The sequence below is a fragment of the Hirundo rustica genome, chromosome 1 (genome assembly GCF_015227805.2).
Source record: "Hirundo rustica isolate bHirRus1 chromosome 1, bHirRus1.pri.v3, whole genome shotgun sequence".
NCBI classification, from domain to species: Eukaryota; Metazoa; Chordata; class Aves; order Passeriformes; family Hirundinidae; genus Hirundo; species Hirundo rustica.
The window spans coordinates 153,523,502-153,545,350 of record NC_053450.1 but is presented as its reverse complement, the minus strand read 5'-3'; the positions used below and the strand labels follow the sequence as shown (position 1 = coordinate 153,545,350).

The 21,849-nt window shown below is 45.7% G+C and overlaps 1 protein-coding gene across 1 annotated transcript in view; it reads right to left on the bottom strand.

Moving 5' to 3' along the window:
• The window catches only part of LOC120753632 (vasoactive intestinal polypeptide receptor), a 62,288-nt gene extending 45,812 nt beyond the window's left edge, over window positions 1-16,476 (bottom strand). Inside the window, exons 1-2 of the mRNA XM_040066054.2 lie at window positions 16,386-16,476; window positions 2,191-2,298 (exon numbers count right to left, since the gene is read on the bottom strand). Of these exons, the coding sequence (XP_039921988.1) occupies window positions 2,191-2,298; window positions 16,386-16,452 (175 nt within the window). The 5' untranslated portion in view covers window positions 16,453-16,476. The remainder of the gene's footprint in view (window positions 1-2,190; window positions 2,299-16,385) is intronic.
• Between the last annotated feature and the right edge of the window lie 5,373 nt (window positions 16,477-21,849).

Below are 21,849 nucleotides of genomic sequence, written 5' to 3'. Positions count from 1 at the left end.
CATTAAACTAGAGGAAACTCCTCCAAAGCGAGGTGAAATTGCCCCAGGAGGCTGCTGACCTTGCCAGCTGCAAGTCTGGGTGATGTTTGCTGAGGTCATGGCTCCCAGAAGAGCACAACTGGCCACAGGGGTGTGCAGGGAAGGGCCGTGTCTGAGGCTCTTTCTTGTCTGGGCTCACAGAGATGAGGGCACAGAGCCCAAGGGATGCTCTGAGTGCTCTGAGGGAAGTCTGGGCTTCTCCCACAAGAGGGATCATTCACTGCACACAAAGTCACTCAGGTTGGGAAAGACCTCCAAGGTCACCAAGTCCAAGCTGTGCCCAGTGACCTCCTTGTCCCCAGCCCAGAGCACTGAGTGCCACCTCCAGGCTTCCTTGGACACTTCCAGGGACAGGGAGTCCAACACCTCCCTGGGCAGCCCCTTCTAATGCCTGACCACCCTTTCCATGAAAAAAATGGTCCTGATGTCCAACCTGAATCTCCCCTGGCACAGCTGGAGGCCATTTCCTCTTGTCCTGTCCCTTGTTCCCTGGGAGCAGAGCCCAGCCCTCACCCAACCTAAGGATTTTTGAGATACTCTGAAGCACCTGACAGATCCAATGACACAGAAACTATGGGAGATCTGCACATTTCTGCAGGAGAACCTGGACACAGGATGTCCTGGGACATCTCAGAGAACAGCAGTTGCACCTTAGCAGGCAAATTTATTGAGTCTCATAAATCCACCCTGCCACAAAATTAAAGATGTCCCACTCTTCTTAGCTTAAGGCCAACACAGTCCCAATGATTTAAAAGGAAAAAAAAATGTGTATACATAAAATGGAATCTTAGAGTCACTGAGGTTTAAAAAGACTTCTAAGAACATCAAGTCCAACCATGAACCCAGCGCTGCCAGGTCCACACTAAACCATGTTCCTGTTTTTGAACACCTCCCTGGGCAATGAATCCACCCCTTCCCTGGGCAGCCTGTTCCAGTGCTTGACCTCTCTATACAATCAAATACACAGAATATTTTCCTCATCTGTCAGCTCTGGTGGGATGATGTGTTAGAAAGCGTTTTTAAAGATTTTTCTTTGTGTTTCACTAACTCTGCAGGTATATCAAACCCAGTGGGTGAATGCTGTGCTCAGGGGAGGGCACAGAGCAGGAGCAGCAGGAAATTATTCCAATGCACAGGGGTCTTGTCCTGCAAGACGTGATATCACAGCAGCTTCTGCCTCTTCTCCCTGTTGACGCAGGAGTGATGAGCCACCAGGGAATTTTGGAAATGAGGAAGTCAGCCCTTAGGATAGCACTCCAGGGATTTTGAATTTCCCTTCTGTGCCTGCAATGAATTTTTGTGCGGCCTTGGGCAAGTCACGTAATCAGCATGTGCTGGTTAATGAGTGCAGTGCCCAGGGCTGCTGAACAGGGGTGATATTGTGTCCCTACCCCCGTTCCTAATTTATCCTGTGTGTTTGCACAGCAAGGCTTTAAAAACAGAGGGTCAGCTCAATGCCAGGTCTCCAGTGCAAAAGAACTTAATTCTCTTCAGGGCTTCTCTAACAAAAATAATGAAAAATAACTATAACTACCAGGAGAGACAATCAGCCCTGTTGCTGCATGGCCCCCTGAGACGTGAGTTTTAAACCAAAACTTCTCAGAACACCTTGAAGAGAGTGAGTTAAGCTACCTCCTCCATTAACCTCCCCTGCCCATTATTTGTCAGGTTAATCCCTTGGCCTGTGGCCAGATTTGTCATTTCAGCAGAAAAAAAAAAAACAAACAAAGAAAAAACCAAACCAACAAACAAAAAAAACCAAACAAAAAACCCCACAACCAACTTTATTATGTACCGTACAGTTCCAGCTTGTTTATTTTCTGTCAGAACACTTGATTAATGATTGTGCTAAACTGCTCATTTTGCACAACAAACACAACTGTTCCACAGGTTGGTTCAGTTCCCACTGCACAGCATCGACACTATTGGATTTCACCAGGAACCATTTTTTGCACCCCTGTGACCCACAGCAGTGGTGCTGCAAGTGCAGGGAGGATGTTTTGATGTTTGGGAATTCGTGTATGGCTTGGAAACCTCCTTTACCTCGGGCTAACAGCTGGTTCCTCCCTCTTTATTGAGACGTTCCCCCTGTGGGATGAGGAGAAACCCCACTGGGAGTGAAGCTGTGGAGCTGTTTTGGGATTTGCTTACCCTGGTAGGAGGTCAGGAACCTGAAGTACTTGGGGCATGGCCGTACCACGACTTCTCCCACCTCTGCTTCAGGCCAGCACGTGATGTTGTCCCATTGCCTCCTGCAGCCTGGGGAGGAGAGAAAAGCAGATGGTGGAGCACTCAGAAATGCTGGAGGCAGCAGAGCAGCTCTGCAAAGGTGCCTAGAGCCCCTCACCCTGGCACAGGCACCTTTTGGAATGAAACCCCACAGAAATATTTCCTTTAAACACGCAGCTTTTTAGCTCCCCCAGTCCCTGAATTTTAGCACCGTAATTTTCCAGAAATCAGTAGGGAAAGAACAGCAGATAAGGGAAAAAAAAAGAAAAAAAAAGGCCAATCAGGCTTGGTACAGGAAGAGTGTCTTCTCCTAGACTGAAAAGGCAGAAATTCCTAATTAAATATTTCTCTTGCCCTTGTCACTCCCTGTTCCCTTCAATCACCTGATCTGGACCTGTGAGACGTTGTCCCCTTCCTTCTCTGCTTCCCCCAAATGCCATCACCTTTTTCTTCCCATTGCAATGACTGTGCAGCTCTCACAGCAGGAAGGGGACACGGATGACAACGGAGGGATCAAGGACCAAAACCCCTTCACCAGAAGCAGTTTTTTTTCTTAAAAAGAGAAAAGGCTCAAAACAGTGCTGGAGGCTGAGTGGGGACAGTGCTGTGGCCAGGACATGATCCCTATGGAAGAGTGGGGGAAGGAGGCACATCCTGAGCTATCCAAGCTAGGAATGGAGGAATAACCAACACAGGGAGGAAACACAGAATATTGTCAAAATGAGGCATTGCTGAAGATTTTCTGGGTAGAAGAAAAGCTTTCGTGGAAAGAAGAAAATGCCATGTCCTTTCCACAGATTTATAATGTTCTGATTTTGCCCTTTCATTTCTCAAAGGGCATTGATAACACCCCCTGCATGCTGCATTGTTGGATCATGTGATATTAACGCTGAAGCCAAAAAGAGTTGGCAGATCTGAATTTAAAAAAAAAAAAAAAAAAAAAAAAAAAAACACCACCTCAAACACATTTTTACGTTGATATGTTACCGTTTTAGAGTTCTTAGCAGAATTTTGACATTTCCCCCCCCTGCTTTAAATTTCCAACAGCCAGGCATTTCAGTTGCTGCCTGGGTGAGATGGATGGGTTGTCAGCAGAGCTCCCTTTTTCCAACACCTCTGCTCTCAGTTATTTGTCACACCCCATCAGATGGAAACCCTCCCCCAAAATGTGACTGACGTGCTGTTGAGGTCAACAGCCCCACACGAGAGAGACTGGGATGCGAAGAACAAAGTGGTGAGAAAGCATTGAGGAGGCACTTCTCAGTTACCAGCAAAGGGAACTCTGAAAACCCCTGTCAGTCTGTGCTTGTTGGTAATTACACTCTGCTCTGAAATTCCTCCTTTAAATCATCTTTTGCTCCTTGAGCTAGGGGAAGGGCTGGTGCCATCACCAGCCTGTGCAGATCTGTCTCAGATCAATGGAGAGCGCTCAGAAATGCTTTGAAGCTGAAAAAAGAACCCTTAGCTCGCTTTCAAAGTGATTTTACAGGTTTTTCTTTTGTGAACAAACTGAACTTCTCAAATGAAGTCCTGAGCTGAGTTTGTCGGAGCCTGAAAAATGGAATAGCTGATGGTATCTCCTTCACACAGCTCTCCTGCAGAGTTCATCAAAAGCCAGGTTTCAGGTCCTTATATCAGGTGCCCAGCTCAGATCTCACAGCCTCACACTTATTTCCCACCAAAGAGCCAGCAGCTCCAGAAGTGTCAGGATATTAAAGATTCCATGGAAAATGATTTCATGAGAGAGTATTTCACGTTCTACAACTTTTTCCTCCACTGACTGCAGTAAATTAGAGTGCAGCCATTACCTCATGATAGGTTATAATACAAAATAAAAGCTATCTGATAGCATCAGATGGCTTTTTAAATGCCCTGAATTATACACTCTGAGAGTTTTGGTGATCTGTATCTTTTTCTCTGTTGACATTTTTCAGCACCACCTGTGATGTATGAAGAAAGCTTTTAGTTGCTCACATTGGTATCAAAATCTTTGATTTTTTTCTGATTAAAATAAAGTGAAACTGGCCTTGAAAGACACATAAAGTGTATTTTTACAAGTTATTGCTTGTAAAAACATACCTCGTACCTGCCCATTAGCTCTTACAACACCGATCTTCTTCATCTCTGTCCTGAACAGGCTGAAAATATTTCTGCAGTAAATAAAGGAGGCAGTGGAAACCAGAGCTCTGGCTGGCAGTGCCTGTCACCACAGGATCAGCGAATCTTGGAATGGTTTGGGTTGGAATGGACCCTAGAGATAACCCCATTCCAAATCCCTGCCACTACCCCAGGCTGCTCCAAGCAAATTCCAACCTGGCCTTGGACACTTCCAGAGATCCTGGAACAGCCACAGCTTCTCTGGGCACCCTGTTCTAACAGGTCTGTGTATTTCTTGTGCTAATTGCCTGCAGTTCAGGAAAGTCAATAATTTTTAGCAGGTTGAAGAGAATAACTGGAGTTTAAAGAATTGAAACAGCTGAAGATTGATCACTGCAAAATGCTTTACACGCACGCTCCAGTGCTGTAATCATCCCATCACAGCTTCAGGGAAAGCTTTGTGCCCTTTCATCTGACCCAGCACACAGACAACCTTTATCAACGAGCCTTCCAGAAAATGCATTTCTGTCTCCCAAACTATAGATTTTATCCTGGAAAACTGCTGGGACTGGGGAGTCGGCAGACAAAAAACTACCAATAGCCCACCATCAGCCTTGGGTCACCACTGCCACCACAGACTCCAGGGAGCAGAGACCTCCCAAATGAGGGATATTTTCCTATTTAAAAATTGTGTGAAATAATGAAAAAGAACATAGATAGATTCTTCTTCGCCCATAAATCTTGTAAACTAAACACAATTGGAATTTGATTCTGAATCCAGGAAAATTTTTAGAATTCACAACCTCCTGCGCCACGGCATTGCACTGTTTAAATGTCCACTGACAGAAAAAATGATATCGTTGCTGGTTTCACTATTTTACAACAACAAAAATATTCACAGCCTCGTTTACCAACGAGCCTTCCAGAAGGTGCTTTTATTCCTCCTAAACTGATAGATTTTATCCTGGAAAACTGCTGGGATCAGGGAGGCAAAAAATCTCTCTGAGGGCAGAACCAGCTGCACGGTGCCTTGAAAGGAGGAAATCCCTCTCTTCCCTGTGGCATCACTTGGATACAGCAGAGATGACAAGTCTGGCCTGATCACGTCGTGTTTGGGGATTGATAAGTGCTTCCCTGTTAATTAATTATAAGTGTTGTCTTCTACTTTGCACCCAAGTGTCTGCAGGGAGGATGCAAAGGTATTTATCCATCCTCACCCAGTGCAGCAGGTGCCGATGAGTTACAAACACACCTACTCTTAACTTCCATCAAAAGAAATGCTCTGCTCATGTGCCTGTCCCCAAAAAACACTGGATACACACTGCCAAGGGCTGTGCTTTGCCTTAGGAAGGACCCCAGGTGAATCTGGAGGAGCTGTGTAAAAATTATTGTGTGGTTTTTCCGAGTCAGCAGCACTTACCACCTCTCTGGGTGTCTCTGGTGCAGTCTTTGAACTCTTGTCATTACAAAAATAAACTTTAAAAACTTAATTTTTTTTTTTTTTTTTTAAAGAAGAGGGTTTTTCTCCATTTTTAAATTATTTTAACTGTGACTCCCGCACCCTCAGCTTTCCCTGCACTTCCTTGCCAGACCACAAAGTGCTCTCTGGAGCTGAATGTCTTCTTCTTGAGGGCTGCAGGGGGAAATTCTTGGTGCCTCTAAAGGGGCTGGAGCTCAGATCCCTCTATGCAGCAGCTCAGCCTTCCTCTCTGCAGGCCAAATAACCCATGAGCAAGCCAAGGGCTGCATCAGCCTCACTTGGAGCCTTCCTCTAACAGGTTCTGGCCCAGAAGCAGCTGAAGACCAGTGACACAGGGCTGGCTGCAGGGCATTAGGAGGCCCCAGCACACCTTTCCCACTGTCTCTGCTAAAAGTGGATCAGAACTCTCATTTCCTCTCCCTTTGAATGGTTGATGAACAGAAAAGAGGTCAATTCTCACGAGGCACCCTGGTTTGCAGAACTGGCAGGCTGGAGCATAAAAACCCATTTATTGGAGTCATATCTACACTTTACAGCAAATCGTGGTCAAAGCTTATCTAGGAAGCAGCAGATGACTTTCCCTCATGAATAAACATGAATTCCAGAGCTTTGGCGCGGCCCTGAGATGGGACTTGGTTTGGCTGAGAAAAGAAATGAATGGCAGCAGGCTGGTGCCAGGCATGCTCTGAAGCCAGGTGAGCTCCCAGTTCAGGGAAAAACCCTTTCAGCACATCAGTCTTTTGCTGAATCATGGAATCATTAAGGCTGGAAAAGACCTCCAAGGGCATCAAGTCCAAGCTTTGTCGAACACCATCCCCCAAACACTCCCTAATGCATGAGGGGTTACTCCAGGTCTCTTCTGAGAGACATTCCCACATGTTTTGCTCCTGGAATCCCTGTTCAGATGCAGAGATGCCCATTTGATGCCTAGGGTATCTCAGGAATTCTCAGTACCCACAGGGATAACAGGGAGGCCAAGGCCAGGCCCAGTTAAGCCAGGCTGAGCTGTCCCAGGGCACCACCACAGCCGGGTGTGCTGCAATAAAATCTCATTTTCACTCCGATTTCATACCAGCAGGCAGTTTCCAAGCTCTCAGGACTGTAAACAGCCGTGGGGTGACATTTATTGTCCCCCTGACAAGGCCAGCCTTGGTGTTCACCTGTGGCTTGCCTCGTTACAAACATCCCATTACAGCCAATTATCACTGCAGCAATCTCCCTGTCCCAGCTGAGCACTGATCTCTCTCACCTGACTGAAGGAAATGGACTCCAAAAGATGGTGCCTGCAACAATCCATAGCTCAACACCATCCAGGCAGTTTGAATTTTTAATCCCTGTGGAAGAAATCCCACCGTCTGCCTTGGGTCACCGCTGCCTCCACAGACTCCAGGCAGCAGAGACGCCCCCAAATGAGGGATAATTTCCTATTTAAAAGTTGTGTGAAATAATGAAAAATACCACACATAGATTATTTTCCTCCCATAAATCTTGCAAATCAAACGCAATTGGATTTTGATTCTGAACCCAGGAAAATTTTTTAGAATTCACAACCTCCTGCGCCAAGGCATTGCACGGTTGATGTGTCCACTGACAGAAAAATTATATCCTTTTCCGAATTCACTTTGAACCTGCTCGTTGCTGGTTTCACTAGGAATTGCTCAGTTCTTTCACAAAGGCAAAAATATTCACAGCCTAACCACAACATCCCTTTCCCTGGGGAGAAAACCCATAAAATCCTCTTTAATATCCCTCCTCGGGCATCTCTTTTTCAAGCTGAAGTGTCCCAGCCTATTTAGTAGCTTCCAGCATGGAAACAGCTCCCTATCATTTCTCCCTCGTGTCTTTGGTGGATTTATTTCTACCCCATCCTGCCCTGGGCTTGCAGAGTAGGGTTTTTCCCTATTTTTCCGTGACAGATTGGGTTTGACTGAGGTTAGTTTGGCTCCGAGGTTTTGCTAAATGCATCCTCACTCTCTTCCCTGAAAAAATCACTGCCGTGCCCTCCTGTCCCCAGTCCCACTCATACTCCAGCACCCTTTGGGCATCTCTCCTTCCCCCAGCTCCATCCCATCACCTTTTTTATTTGCATCACCACTGACAGTCTGCTCTGCAGCAACCCCATCCCCTCAGAGCTCCCCTTCCAGCTTTCCACAGCCTTTTGTTTTAATTTCTTGCCCATTGTGCTGCCTGCTCTCGCTCCAGCGCTGCAGGCAGGATGTGACAGAGAATCCACCCAGCTGAAGGAAAGCCACGATCCTGCCGGGGATGTCACCCCTGGCACGGTGGGATTTCCTTCCCACCACCCAGGAGTTCTGCTGCTGCTCTCATGCTCCTGTGCTCATCGCTCACTGAGGGATTTGTAGCTCCAATTCAGCACAAAAGGGAGCTGGACAATCACAGAAAGCAAGAAGGATCCCAAAATTCAGGGTAAGTGTAAAGGGTTTTCTTTGGACTTTATATCTGTGGCAAGAGAGAAACTGTGATTTCATTTTTCCCACTCTGTACAGATTTGACTTGATGTTTTTAAAGGTCCTTTCTACCTTAACAACTCCATGATTCTAAACCAAGACCACCATAAATTACTATAAAACCTGCTTTAAACTTCTGCAAGCAGAAGCTGTCCAAGCACTCAGCAGGAATATATGAAAAAATAACTTTCTTCCTAAACGTTTGCAGAAATTTGACTCCAAGACATATGAAGGAAGCCTCACCTTAAAGACCACAGACTGAGTCATTCTAATCAGCATGAAAGAAATCACAAGTCGCTGCTGCTGGAGGATGATTTTTGAGCATGAAAATCCCATGAGATTTTCCATCAACAACATCTATTAGGAAACAATTTCGTTTAAAAAAAAAAAAAAAAAAAAAGTTTGTAATCTTTCAGCCTTTCTTAAACCAACAAACTAAACAAACACTGGATTTTTTTTAATCCCTCCTTTTCATAAATCAAATTTGTGGGCTGAGCCCTTCTGCCTAACTCCAGAACATGTAAACTGAAAGAAAAGATCCAAGATTTAAGATGAAGGTTTACACAGGGCGTTGCCAAAAACATGACTTATCTCCTCAGCAGCCTCAAAAGAAGATCTCCAGTGCTCTGACACAGAGCATGCTTAAAGGATTATTCCAGGGTTTCCTCACTCAAATCCCTCTGCTCTTCCAGGAGATGTAGACAACTGGATTTATAGAGAATCAGACTTTGAGTTCAGGTACCTTCCTAGATGTTTTTTTCCCATACTGGCGTCTCCAGAAAGAAAATCATGGTGAAGATGAGTGGCTCAACCTCTGGGAAAATGCTTTTTTCAACACCATTTATGGTGTATGCAATATTGCCCAGGGTATTTACCCCAGGTAGAAAAGGGTGGACACCACCATGACAGTGCTCTGATACAGTCAATATTAACAGGAAAACAAAAAGGAAATATGAGAAAGGAGAGGCATTTTAACCAGAAACCTCATGGGATTTGAGAGGGACAAACACAGGCTGCTGTCAGAAACAGAACCTCTGCAGAGAAGGCTTTAATCTGAGCCTTTATCCAGAGCTTTGAAAATACTTTGAATTTATTTTCCATTGGCCTGCAGCAATGGCACTTTCTCCTTATTTCTATAACCTTTGCACAGCTAAGGCTGTGTGCATTTATCTATTATCCCACGTTAAAAAATAAAAGGAAACAAAACCTTTGCTGGCATTTAAAAATGTGACACAGTCTCCAAACTAAAATGCCTTTTCCAGCACAATTTTATGTCCACTAAGTGGCTGCTAATCCCAAAAAACCGCGGGACAGCTGTTCCCAAATCAAACAAACCCTGCTGCTTGTTAGAGAGCTTCCAGCCAGGAGCCAGCAACAGGCAAAACCAAGGCAAAGCCTCCACCCCTGCTGTGTTTTAAGGCAGAAAACAGATGTCGGAACGTTTCAATGTCTGTGGAAAGGTGAGATCAAGGCAAAAATCAGCTCTTAGCTCTGCAGGGAGGAGTGATGAGGTGCTATGTGGATCTGTGTTGGAATTTCATCCTGGTTTTGGCACCTCAGGTGGGTGGGTGGGCTCAGACAAGCAACTGAGGGACCACTGTTAGAAGCATGGAATCAGCAAGGTTGGGGAAATATTTTAAAGCCATTGAGGCTGGCACCACAGTGTTCACCACTAAATCACGTCCCCAAAACTCAGCAGGGAATTAGCAGCACTCACTGGAGAGGTGGGCAGTGGGTCACGGAGCAAGGATGGACAGAAAAAGAAGCATTTTCGGGGGAATAGTCGCTGATTGCTGTTTCCTCAGAAAGGAACTCCCAACCTGGAAGAACAGCATCAGCTTCAGGCTGGATCAATGCATCCAACACCAAAGTCTGGGGATGGTTCTCAGGGTTCAGGCTGGGTTTGCCACTGTGACAACACGGCTCCCTCCTCAAGTTTCAGGGGCCAAATTTCACTGCAGAGTCTGCAGAAGTTCTCCTCTGAAAAATCCAAAGTAAATTTCTTTATTTTGAATTTACAGGGAGTATATTTCACCTCTGTAAGAGCTGCAGCATGAAGATGTTTGGGAAGAGTCCCAGAGAGATGAGGGAATGGTGAAGGAAGACCATTTGGAACGACCGGTCCTACTGTGTATCATGACCATTACCAAAGAACTGGGAGAAAAATTCCCCTTAAATAAAAGGGAGCTTGACTGATCCTACATGAGAGTCTGGGGTTTGAGGTCTTGATAGCCCATGGCTGAATTTTCTACTCTTGTAGGAGAGGCCACCCTGTCAAGGGATGGAAGGACTGATGTCATATCTGGGACAGTGCTGCTGGTCAGAGCAAGAATGGGACTAAGAGGCCCTTTGTATCACCTAGGCTAGAGTAATAGGAAAAAAGTAAATTAAAAGTTAAAAAGGAGGACATTGCAAAAAGTCCAGCAGGTGCTTTTGCCTTTAGAGAGACCATCAAGATCAAAAATATTTCAGACTGAACTAATTTTTTTTTTTTTTTTTTAATTTGTTGACAGAGGTTTGATTTGGGGTTTGATTTAGCAGACAAACAGCTGTCATTTAATGCCATTCCTGGTGTCCCAGGATTTTTAAAGAGGTGATGAACGTGGTAAAAGGCTTATGAGAGATCTACACAGCTCTGAAATGACAGAGTCACAGAATCTTTGAGGCTGGGAAAGACCCCCACGGTCACCAAATCCAACCACCAACCCAGCCCCACCACGTTCCCCGCTGACGCATGTCCTCAGGTGCCACATCCACAGTTTTTCCCCACCCTACTTTGGGCACTCTCCGGAGTTCTTGAGCTGGATCAGCCACAAGGTGCCTTCTCCAGCACCTGGAGATAGGAGACTTGTGGGACAATCCTACTGGTAACAGGATTGTCCCACAAATCCCACTGGCACCTCATCTGCCCCAGCAGGGCTTATGCAACTGGGAGGTGAGAATTCACTTGAACTTTTCCAAGCAAGGAACTATTAATTATTTCTTATCTTACTGCACTATAAACAGATGGTGATGAATAAACAGGCTCCTAATTTAAACTTCATCAATTTTTTTTTTTCCAGCTTGATTTTTAATTTCCATATGTTCACTGCTTCTCCTCCCATCAAACTTGTTTTGACTTCTTTAGGGGGGACTGACAGAGACACCCCAGGCTCCAAATTTGGTTTTTCAAGCCAGCCTCCACTGTGGAACAGCAAAAGCAATATTCAGAGTTTAAACAGCATGGGCCATTTCCCACCTGATTTTTTTTTTTCATGTGACAGTGGTGATGATGAGCTTGCAGGACTCATTTCTATCTTACAACAAGGGTGAGGCATGTGCAAGTTAAGCAGATGTGAACAGGCATTGGGAGGGGGAATGGAAATATTTTTTTTTCCCCACCTTTTTCCTTTTTTCAGACTTTTTTTATTGGGTTTTAATCTGTTTCCAAGACAGACAGGGCTAGAGAGCAAACAAAAAAGTGAAGTGCTGAAGGACTAGGGGTATCAGGCCAGGTTGGATGGGGCTTGGAGCAAGCTAGGAAAGTGGAAGGTGTCCCTGCCCATGGCACAGGGTTGGAATGAGATGAGCTTTAAGGTTCCTTCCAACACAAACCATTCCAAGATTCTGTGACTCCATGAAGGCTGTGCTTCCTGCACAGCTCTTGGGTCTCCAGAGCTGCTTGTCCCTCCCAGGCACGAGCCACAGTTCCTTATTCAGCTGTTATCCCTAAATAACTCTCCTGCTTCTGAAAGAGTATCTGATTGCAGAGCAAATCAATTAGCAATAATGGGATAAACAGATAATGAGCTGAGGCAGCCGCCCTAGACCTGATGGATTTTCCTGCCCTTTTAACAAAGAGAGGGCTACTTCTTTTTATTTATTATCATTTCATTTGTGTGCTTCAGTTTAAGCTGAACTGTTTGTAAATCACAACCAGGGAGAAGTGACGTTTTCTCAAAAACAAACCCAGAAATGCTCCTCTGGGACCACGACATAAAAGAGGCAAGTGGAAGTCGGCAGGGAAGCAGTGCAGTGGTGATTCCTGCCTTGCAGCCTCCTGGAGCTCAGCCACACTTCACAGAGAGGGATTTGCATCTGTCTGTGAGTCTGGGAAGCAAAGCCCCTCATCCCAACCCTTGGGAGAGCTTCCCTACTGCTGCCCAGTGCATTATCAGCTGAGCCCCCACTGTGTTGCACACGTGTCCCAGCTGGAAAACCATCTGGAGCTAAATCCCAGTTTTCAGTGAGGCTGGGGTTGCATTCCTCACTTCTCTGAGATACGGAATCATGGAATAGTTTGGGTTGGAAGTGACCTTCAAAGGTCATCTTGTTCAAACCCCTCGCCAGAATTTCACCTCATCTGGCCAAATCCCCTCCAAGCCAGTGAACACCAGCACAGAGATTATCTGTGAAATGTGGGGTTTTTCCTACACACCTGAGCTGCTCGCTAAGATTCCCCCCATTTTAAGTATTTTGACAACAGCTGAGACAATCTGAACAGGATTCATCACATTCTGAAAGAGATGCCTGCACCTGGCCAGAACACACCAGAGAAAGCCCAAACCAAGAGGAAATCCCTCTCCAAAAGTCATTCCATGGCTGTTTGCCCATGTGAATCTGGTCCCTGTCTACCTATTCCTGATTTTAGTGGCAAAGATTCCACTCCTGGGTTGAATCACCTGTGTCATTTGTTGCCTTCGCTAGCCATTGCAGCATGGAGTTAAAGAACACCAGGGAGTGCAAGGCCAATCCTGCTCGGGAAATCCAGCACAGCTGCATCCCACACACCCTTCCAGAAACCGGGCAAGCTCTGCCACAAAGTCCATAAAACTCTCCTTCCTGCAGACCTGCAGAGAGGCTGTTGGGTGCTCTGTGATGGTTAAAAATTCCCTTAAAAGCTCAGACTTTGATCTTGCTGCTGTTTTGTTCTCCCCTGTACACGCTGCCAGCTTCAACTGCTCTTCCCTGTGGATTTCCCCCTCACTGCATCCTGTGCTGGAAAACTAAACAAACTTCAGGGTTGGGCAATATTTAGCGGCCCCTGGGCGGTAGAATCACAGAACCATCAGGGTTGGAAGAGACCTTTAAAATTATCAAGCCCCAATTGTCAGACCTCCGCAAATGTGGGTAAATCCACAGGTACTGAATCACACTCCTAAAAGAGAATAGAGGGATCCACATAGATCATCTCCTTCCAGTCCCCTGCCATGGGCAGAGACACCTTCCAGTATCCCAGGTTGCTCCAAACCCCATCCACCCTGGCCTTGGACACTTCCAGGGATGGAAGACATTTAATCTGAAAAGAAACCTGGATTTCATGCATGTTCAGCCCCTGTGAGGACAGGGTGGGTGTTTGAAGAAAATAAAATAAAATAAAATAAATAAATAAAAAAAAAAAAGAGGGTTAAGAAGGACATTGTTGTTTATCAGTGGAAATCTACTGCTTAATCCAAGCCAGTGATCAACCTCAGCACCACCATCAAGTGCTTTTAACAAGTGACTAATCTGTCTGACACATCAAATTACGGCTGTGATTAAGCCCCTCTGATCAATACAATTGATAATGGCTCCTAAACAAAGCTCTCTTTCCAGAAGGTACCGTGACACTCTGTTTATTTCCACTCATTTGATTAGAAAGGATGACAAATCCCTCATGAAACCTCAAGTGATTCTCCTTTTCCTGAAAAGGCGTGGGAAGTGCAGAAGGCAACACAACTACCTGGCCATAAATCAGTTTTACACTGCAGACCACAGGGAGCTTCAATTGCTTTCCATTCTCCTGTTCTGGGGGATGGAACGGGGTTAAAATTACGTTTTCCCTCAGAATTTTACTCGGATTTCTCTTTCCAACAACACTCAGATGAAACAGTCATCACTTTCATACGATCTCATATCATTGCCTTCATGAGATTTCTCTCCAACAAACTTCCCCCTCTCCCCCAACCGTCAAAGTCCAAAGTTTCATTTTACAGCTCAGCCGCATTTATTGAGTTATGGAGCCCCACTCCAGAAAAACACCTTCTTTGACCTACTTGTGCTCACATGCTGTGATCACTCTGAAGGGAAACTAATGCTGTGTCGGCACTTGGAAATTATCTGTCCACACAGCGCGTAACAGAGCCCTCCATACACTCATCCACAGTCACCCATCTGAGAGCCAACAATTCTGATTTTTTCTGCTTCCTCCAGGGCACTTGTGAGTGTCTGGATGATAAAGTCAGGTACTGACTAAATACATGCTGATGTTTTGGGGTAAATGGATGCCAACTGCTTTCCACAGAGGAAGGGACCTTAAAATCATCTCCTTCCAACCCCCTGCCATGTGTAGGGACAACTTCCACTATCCCAGGTTGCTCCAAACCCTGTCCAACCTGGCCTTTGACAATTCCAGGGATGGAGCAGCTGCAGCTTCTCTGGAAACCTGTGCCAGGCCTCACCACTCTCACAGGAAAGAATTTCTTCCTAATATCCAATCTAAACCTTCTCTCTTTCAGTTTGAAGCCATTCCTCCTTGTCCTGTCACTCCAGTTCCAGCACTGTCTCCACAGACAAAACCATTTTCCTGTGCTCAAACCTGCAATTTCTGAATCAGTCCACTTCATCGGTAGTGACTGGTAGAAATGTAGATTTATTCCAGCCCAGTATTTCAGCATTCCATCAAGGAAAAAACCTTCCAAAGGATTTCTGTGTACTTGCTTTGGGCATTAATGACTTGCAACATGGCTGTGTGTCTTTACTTCAGAACTGGGAAAAATTCCTGCACTGGTTAATTCTGTTGTTACAGGGAAAAAAACCAAAAAAACCCAACACCCTGTTTTGAATTAAACTTTCAAATGAGAAAAATCATTCTGGAAAAGCAGAAGAAGCATTATCACTTCAACTATTTATTCTCCTTTTAATGCATTGTATTTAATTTAATTTCTTTAAATATCCATGAGGACGAAATGAAGCATTGAGCTGGCTTTCAGATGAAGGCTTTTATCCACCCTGAGTTCTCCCTTTACTGGATTCTAGAAGAACATTTCTTCAAAAGGCTCCATTTAACTGCACAGGGACGCTTGAAACAGATTCCAAGTCAAAGGCAACCATCCCATAGCAGATAAAAGCAGGGGCCAAAAGCCTTCCTGAAAGCCGGTGAAGCTCCTCCTGGGACCAGCTTTTTCCAAGGATTCTTTTCCATCAGAACAGTCCTTCGGTCTGTGGCCTGGCTGCAAACATTACCAATGGAGAGTTTCCTCTTCCACTTTTCCCTCTTTTGGGAGGAGGGATGCAAATCTCAGGATTTGAGATTCATCTTCCCAGCCCTTTTCCCAGCACAATGATCCCTCCTTTTTGGATCCTGGCAGTCCCACCTGGGTGCCCACACATCTTTTACTGACAGACACGGGGCTGGTAACTGGGGAGAGGCATTTGGATGGGGAGGATCCAACTGGATGCCTTAACCTGGGGTTCTGACAGCTCTGCTGTGGGGTGGGATGGGATGAGATGGGATGGAGCAGCACCAAAACCTTCCTCCTTTCCTGATCATTGAAGCAGGAAGAGGGTTAAGGAGAGCAGAGACGCTTCCAAGGGGATTTTTTGGTGCGGTGAGAGCTCCACGAACAAGGAGAGGATCTCAGCTGCCTGTCCCAGCTCCTGAAATACTTCACAGCCTTGGAGCACCCTCGGCTTCACCATCAGGACAGGAGCAATTTTGGCATAGGGAAGGGAGGGGAGTTCAATCAAAGCACATGGTCACAATGACTTCTCTTGAAGCAATCCAAGGGCTGGAAGAACTTCAGGCTTTCAGTTCCCAAGGAAAAAATCAGAAAAATTCCAGTTCAGAGAGGTGGGCAACTGTGATTAACCCCACTGAAACACCTCAGCTGGGCTTTCCCAGCCGGGAGACTGCAAGAGGAGCTGCAGAGCTGCTGGAACTCTCGGCTGACTGAACTGTGCTTTGAAACCATCCATTTCTCTCCCTCCCAAAGAGCAGCTGGAGGAATGCTGTCTCCAGCAGCTGAAGGGCTGGGAAACGGCCGGGACAAAGCAGCTGTGAGGCTGGGGGATGTGGGTTTGCTGGGCAGGGAGGGCCGGGAGTGTTGCCATACCTGAGGTCTGGTTGTCCCAGGTCAGCTCTGCCAGGCACTGGCTGCGCTCCTCCTCGATCTCCTGCATGATGCTGCACTCCGGCCGCGTGCTGGACGCCTGCAGGGAGGGCACAGAAGGACACAGTGAGCAAAGCCCACCCTCAGGGAGGCATTCCTGGGGATCCATGGCCTCGTGGAGCAAGCTGGAGCTCTCCAGGACCATTGCGCAGGCGTGCACCCAGCCTTTTAGAGAAATTTTTGTCGCTTTCCTGTACAAGGCACAATTTGGAGTGACATCCGTAATTGCGTCTTTACTTTGTTTTGACCCAGGAAAATCAAATATTACGCAAAAATCCATTTTCACTGAGGGAAAGATTTCCAATTCTTGAGTAGGAACTCCTAATTCATGGTGGCTTCAGGGAGAAATTTGGTCCAGACACCCCATCCCTCAGAGGGATTTGCAATGAATTGTGAGAGATCTGGAGAGACATTTTTTGGTATTGGCCAATTGTCTACTGGTGAGCGCTACCCAGCAGGTTGAGAGTGGCTTTTCTGGACTTGGATAAGCCAAACAAATGCTATCCAAGCCAGATGCATTGGCCAAGGTCACCCAAACTTTGGTTTTTGGTTGATTCACAGGCAGGATTGTGTTACTTAAGGCAAACAACAAGGTAATAAGGCATGAGTATGATAGCTGACTTGGTTTCGTATTTCTTTTTGGTTTCTTTTCTGTTTCTCTCCAGACATCTCCAAACATTTGCTCAAGAGGAGGGAGAGAAACCCAGAGCCTGCTGAAAAACCAACATTTTCTTCCATTTCCTTAGGAAAAAAAAAAAAACAAAAAACCCACACCCCCCAACTTATTTTTTTCTGATGATAAGGAACAATTCTGCTGCTTTATGCTCTGGAAACACTGCCTGGCTAACCACCACCACCAGCTATGTAGGGCAGGGAGACAGCAGCTTTAATATTCATGCCAGGAGCAGTGGGATCTGTGCTTCATGGCTTATTCCCTGTCTCCTGGCTCTCACGCTAATTCAAAGCACAACAAACCCCAAATCAAGTAAAGGACAGAATCTCTGATGCAGATTAGAAGATCAAGGAGCTAAAAAACAGGAAATTCCCAGGGACAAGGCTTTTCCCCCCCTCAAGCGGTTTCTCCTCAGCCAGCCCTAATCAGGTTGTGTTTGTAATTACAGCGGTGGTCATAAATGTTCAGGTAATTAATCGTGGACTCCTCATAACTTGCAATTCGTGAACCGCCTCAGTCATACAGCATGGAAACGGTGATTTTTACTCTAAAAAAAAGGAGCTGGGAGCTCACACACATCTCAGTGTCCCCTTGTCACCAACACGCTCCCAGCTTGGAGGGGACACCTTGACCATTGCTGTGGCCACAAACTGAGGCTGCTCCAAAGCCCATCTCTTTTAAAGGGATTGGAAAAGGCATTCAACAGGGAGAAAAATTCTCAGAAATCCAGCGGCAAAGAGGCTGAGAGAAGGGGATGATGTCAAGAGAGCTGAGTTTTGGCTTGAGTTTATACTGTCACTGTTAAATGTAATGTGGGAAAAAACATCGGTGGGGTGAACTTCAGGAGCAGATCGTGAGGACACGGGAGGAACCTCTGCCAGTAAGAAGTGATTAATTCAATCTCCCCTCTTGAGGGTTTTGGGATAATCATATATTTTCAGCAGAAATAGACAAAGAAAAAAAAAAAAAAAGAAATCCTGTCTCAATTTAAAATGCATAAGTTATTGCTCTGTTCATATATTTGCCAGTCAAGGTTTTAAGACAAAAAGTCCAGAAATCCTTTGAAGGAACAATTGTTTGATGTAAGTTTGGTTTACAATTATAAAATAATTTAACACATTAAATTAATCTCACAATTTCCTATTAACCTATCCTGCTCCCTTCCCTGTTCCATGCCATGCCTGGTTCAGATTTTAATTTCCTTTAGGTTAGGAATGGGCCTTGATTAGTACTGCATAAACAATTAGTTAAGTGGTTTTCTAGTCAAATTAAAAATAAATAAAAATACAAACACTAGAAGAAGGGGAATAATTTGGAGTTGTCTTCATTCTCAAATATTTCTTTTCCCTAAAGGGAAACAGTTCTTTGGAAATTTCATCTTGGCTCATCTGAAATACCATAGATTTATTTTGTTTTGATTTACAGTGCTTCTTGCCATTTGATTTTAACCTTAAAAAAGCACAAGGGGAAGCGTGAGAGATTTGCAGAATGCTTGCTGGAAAAATAAAGATTGCAATGTTTTCAAAACATTCTGACTTTTTCAAAGGGAAGTTTTAACTCTCTGGACTTAAACATTTGCCAAATTCATCTCACGTCTATAAATACCTCTGGTTTTCACGTTATAAATTAATTCATACGACTCTAACTTTGATCAGGGCTGGCAAAGCACTCTGTAGTTCTACAATACATCTGAATGTTTTTTAGGCAGTAGATTTTACACCAAGCTCATTAACAAGTACTTCACTGCCACTTCTTCCCTTCACTAAAATCTCATGCCTGAATTGGATAATTGTGTATTCACCTCAATAGTCCAATATTTACTTTTGAGTAACTAGTTTTATCACCTTTAAAAAACGAATGAGGCTCTGTTTTGAAAAGCAGACTCCTGAGAGGCTCAGGTAAACTTGATTATACACAGAATCTTTAAAATCTCATCATTTTTTGCCATACAATCCAAAAGAAAATATATCTATGTTAGGCAAAACACTGAAGATAAGAGTGTCCAGCAGCTAAAATATCAGATTACAGAAGATCTTGGGTTTTGTAGTACTGGAACTGACTGCTTGTGAGCTTTAGGAAAGGTGGGTGCTGACAACAACCCCAAGCAGAACTTCAGACAGAGGGGTTGGAAAAGGGCCTGGGGGTGCTGGTGACAGCAGCTGCACATGAGCCCAGGTGTGCCCAGGCGCAGGAAGGGCAATGGCACCTGGATTGGGTCAGGAATTGGGTGTCCAGCAGGACCAGAATGGGGATTGCCCCCTGTGCTGGGCACTGGTGAGGCAACACCTCCAATCCTGGGGTCAGTTTTGGGCTCCTCGTGTCAAAAAGGACATTGAGGGGCTGGAGAGAGTCCAGAGAAGGGAACAGAGCTGGGGAAGGGTCTGGAGCACCAGGAGAGGCTCAGGGAACTGGGAAAGGGGCTCAGCCTGGAGAAAAGGAGGCTCAGGAGGAACCCTGTGGCTCTGCACAACTCCTGACAGGAGGGGACAGCCGGGTGTGGCTCTTCTCCCAAGTGACAGGACAACAGGGAACGGCCTCAAGGTGCACCAGGGGATGTTTAGTTTGGATATTAGGGGAAAACTTCTTCACTGAAAGGTTTAACCCCAGCACAGGCTGCCCAGGGCAGTGGTTGAGTCACTGTCCTCTGGAGATACTTAAAAGCCACGTAGGTGTGGCGCTTGGGGACGTGGGTTAGCGGTGGCCTTGGCAGCGCTGGGCTAATGACTCCTCTTGATGATCTTGGAGAACTTTCCCAACATTAATGGTTTTATGATTCTATAAACAAAGAGTGGGATGGGTCTCAGCTACTCTGTCAGTGGGACGCATCAGCCTCTGTTTTAGCTGAGTCAGAGATCTATGTTTAGTCTGACCTGATTTTTTACCATTCCTCTGAGTCCACAGAGAGCAAGCGAACGCCAGCTCTGAAGGCTTTCATCCCACTCCACCGCCCGTGGTTGGATGGCTTCAGACTTAAATACCCAGCACTTAGCTGGAAAAGGTCAGTGATGTGTGAATTTAATGTCCACAGACCTTTAACTCAATCGAGGTCAACAAACAGATTCACACTGGAGGATATCGAGTTTATGGCTCGTTTTGCACATTAACTAAAGAAGTAAATAAATAACTCTATCACAGCAACCCTCCTTCAACCCCCTCAGTGATAACAGCAATAACTCACACGTCACAGCTGTCACTGATGCAGGCTGACAAAGGCAGATGGAATAAAAATAATCCAAAAATATCACAGTTTGGGGCATCATCAGGAAACAGAAAGTGTTGGGGTTTTGTTGGTGGGTCATCAGGGTGTCTGGTGAGTGAGGGAACAAGTCCAGCTCCCTTAATTCCCCATCAGGAGACAAAAAGCTTGTGGTTGGAAAGAGCCCTCAGGAGCTGCAAGTCCTGCCTGTCAAAGGGGATATTCCCTGGAGGAGGGCCTAAATAATTATCTTTTTCTGGCCTATTCCTCCTGGAAAAGTTGAGTTAGACTTTATAAACAGCTTTGTACAAACTCACATTACTACTTCTCCATTCTAGAGGTTCTTTTTGCTATGTTGTGTTGTTTTGTTTGGGTTTTTCCCTATGGAAAAGGCAGAGATTTTGGGCTTTGGCCTCTTTCACTGCAGTGGGCAACTGGCCACACAGACAAAGGGCTGAGGAGCACATGAATGTACTTTTCCCACCCAAAAATTAAATATAAAGCAAAAAGCACGATGAGCTCTGGTTAGCTCATGTTAACAACAGAGGGTGAGCTGTCATCCAGTTCCTTGGGAATATCCATTATGGGTGAAGCTGAAACGTGGTAACCAGCCCTCACTAACCCCTCCTGGCATACCCAAAGCCCCGTGTAGAGGTGTGCTGGGTTTGTCAGGGGCTTTCCCACTCATGCTCTGATCCCTGAGCAGAAAGATGAAGGGAATGTTTTTCTGGATGTGATTTCTTGCAGCCCTGAGCTCTGCAGCAACTCTCACACAACAAGGAGTTGTAACCAAAGTCTTTATTAATGAGAGTTTTCCTTCCTGATGGATCCCAGGAATTGTTAGAGGATTACTGTGCAGTCTGCTGCCACAAATAAAGCCTTTGTGTACACTCCTTAATTAAATACAATTCCAAGGGTTGCCACAGACTGAAAGAACTGCAGAAATATTTAGTCTCATCTCCAGGGCCAGAATAGCCAGGGAACACGTGGCAGCTCCTCAGGGATAAGTGGGATGCACAGAAGAAGGGCTGTGAGCCTCGATGTGTCCCTTTCTCCTGATCCCAGGGTGTTCCTGGAATCACCTGGAGCTGGAACCTGGAAACTCCATCTCCCTCTCACCTGGAATCTCCATCTCTCTCTCACCTGGAATCTCCATCTCCCTCTCACCTGAAATCTCCATCTCTCTCTCACCTGGAATCTCCATCTCTCTCTCACCTGGAATCTCCATCTCCCTCTCACCTGGAATCTCCATCTCTCTCTCACCTGGAATCTCCATCTCATCTCTGGTTGGAGACTCGAGGGATGAGGACCGGGGTGACCACAGGGATGACAGGATTTGGAGTCAAACAAAGGGGGAGTAGAACTGGAAAATCTTCAGCTGATGAGATCCCACCCCTCACCCGTTTCTGTTCAGCCCAGTGGAAGTGGACACGGGTTCACTTCTGTTTCTCTGAGTGACAATTTCTCACCATCCCCACCTTCCCAGAGCTTCTGTGAAAATAGGGATGCAACAGGACAAGGGCAAGCTGGCTTCCTAG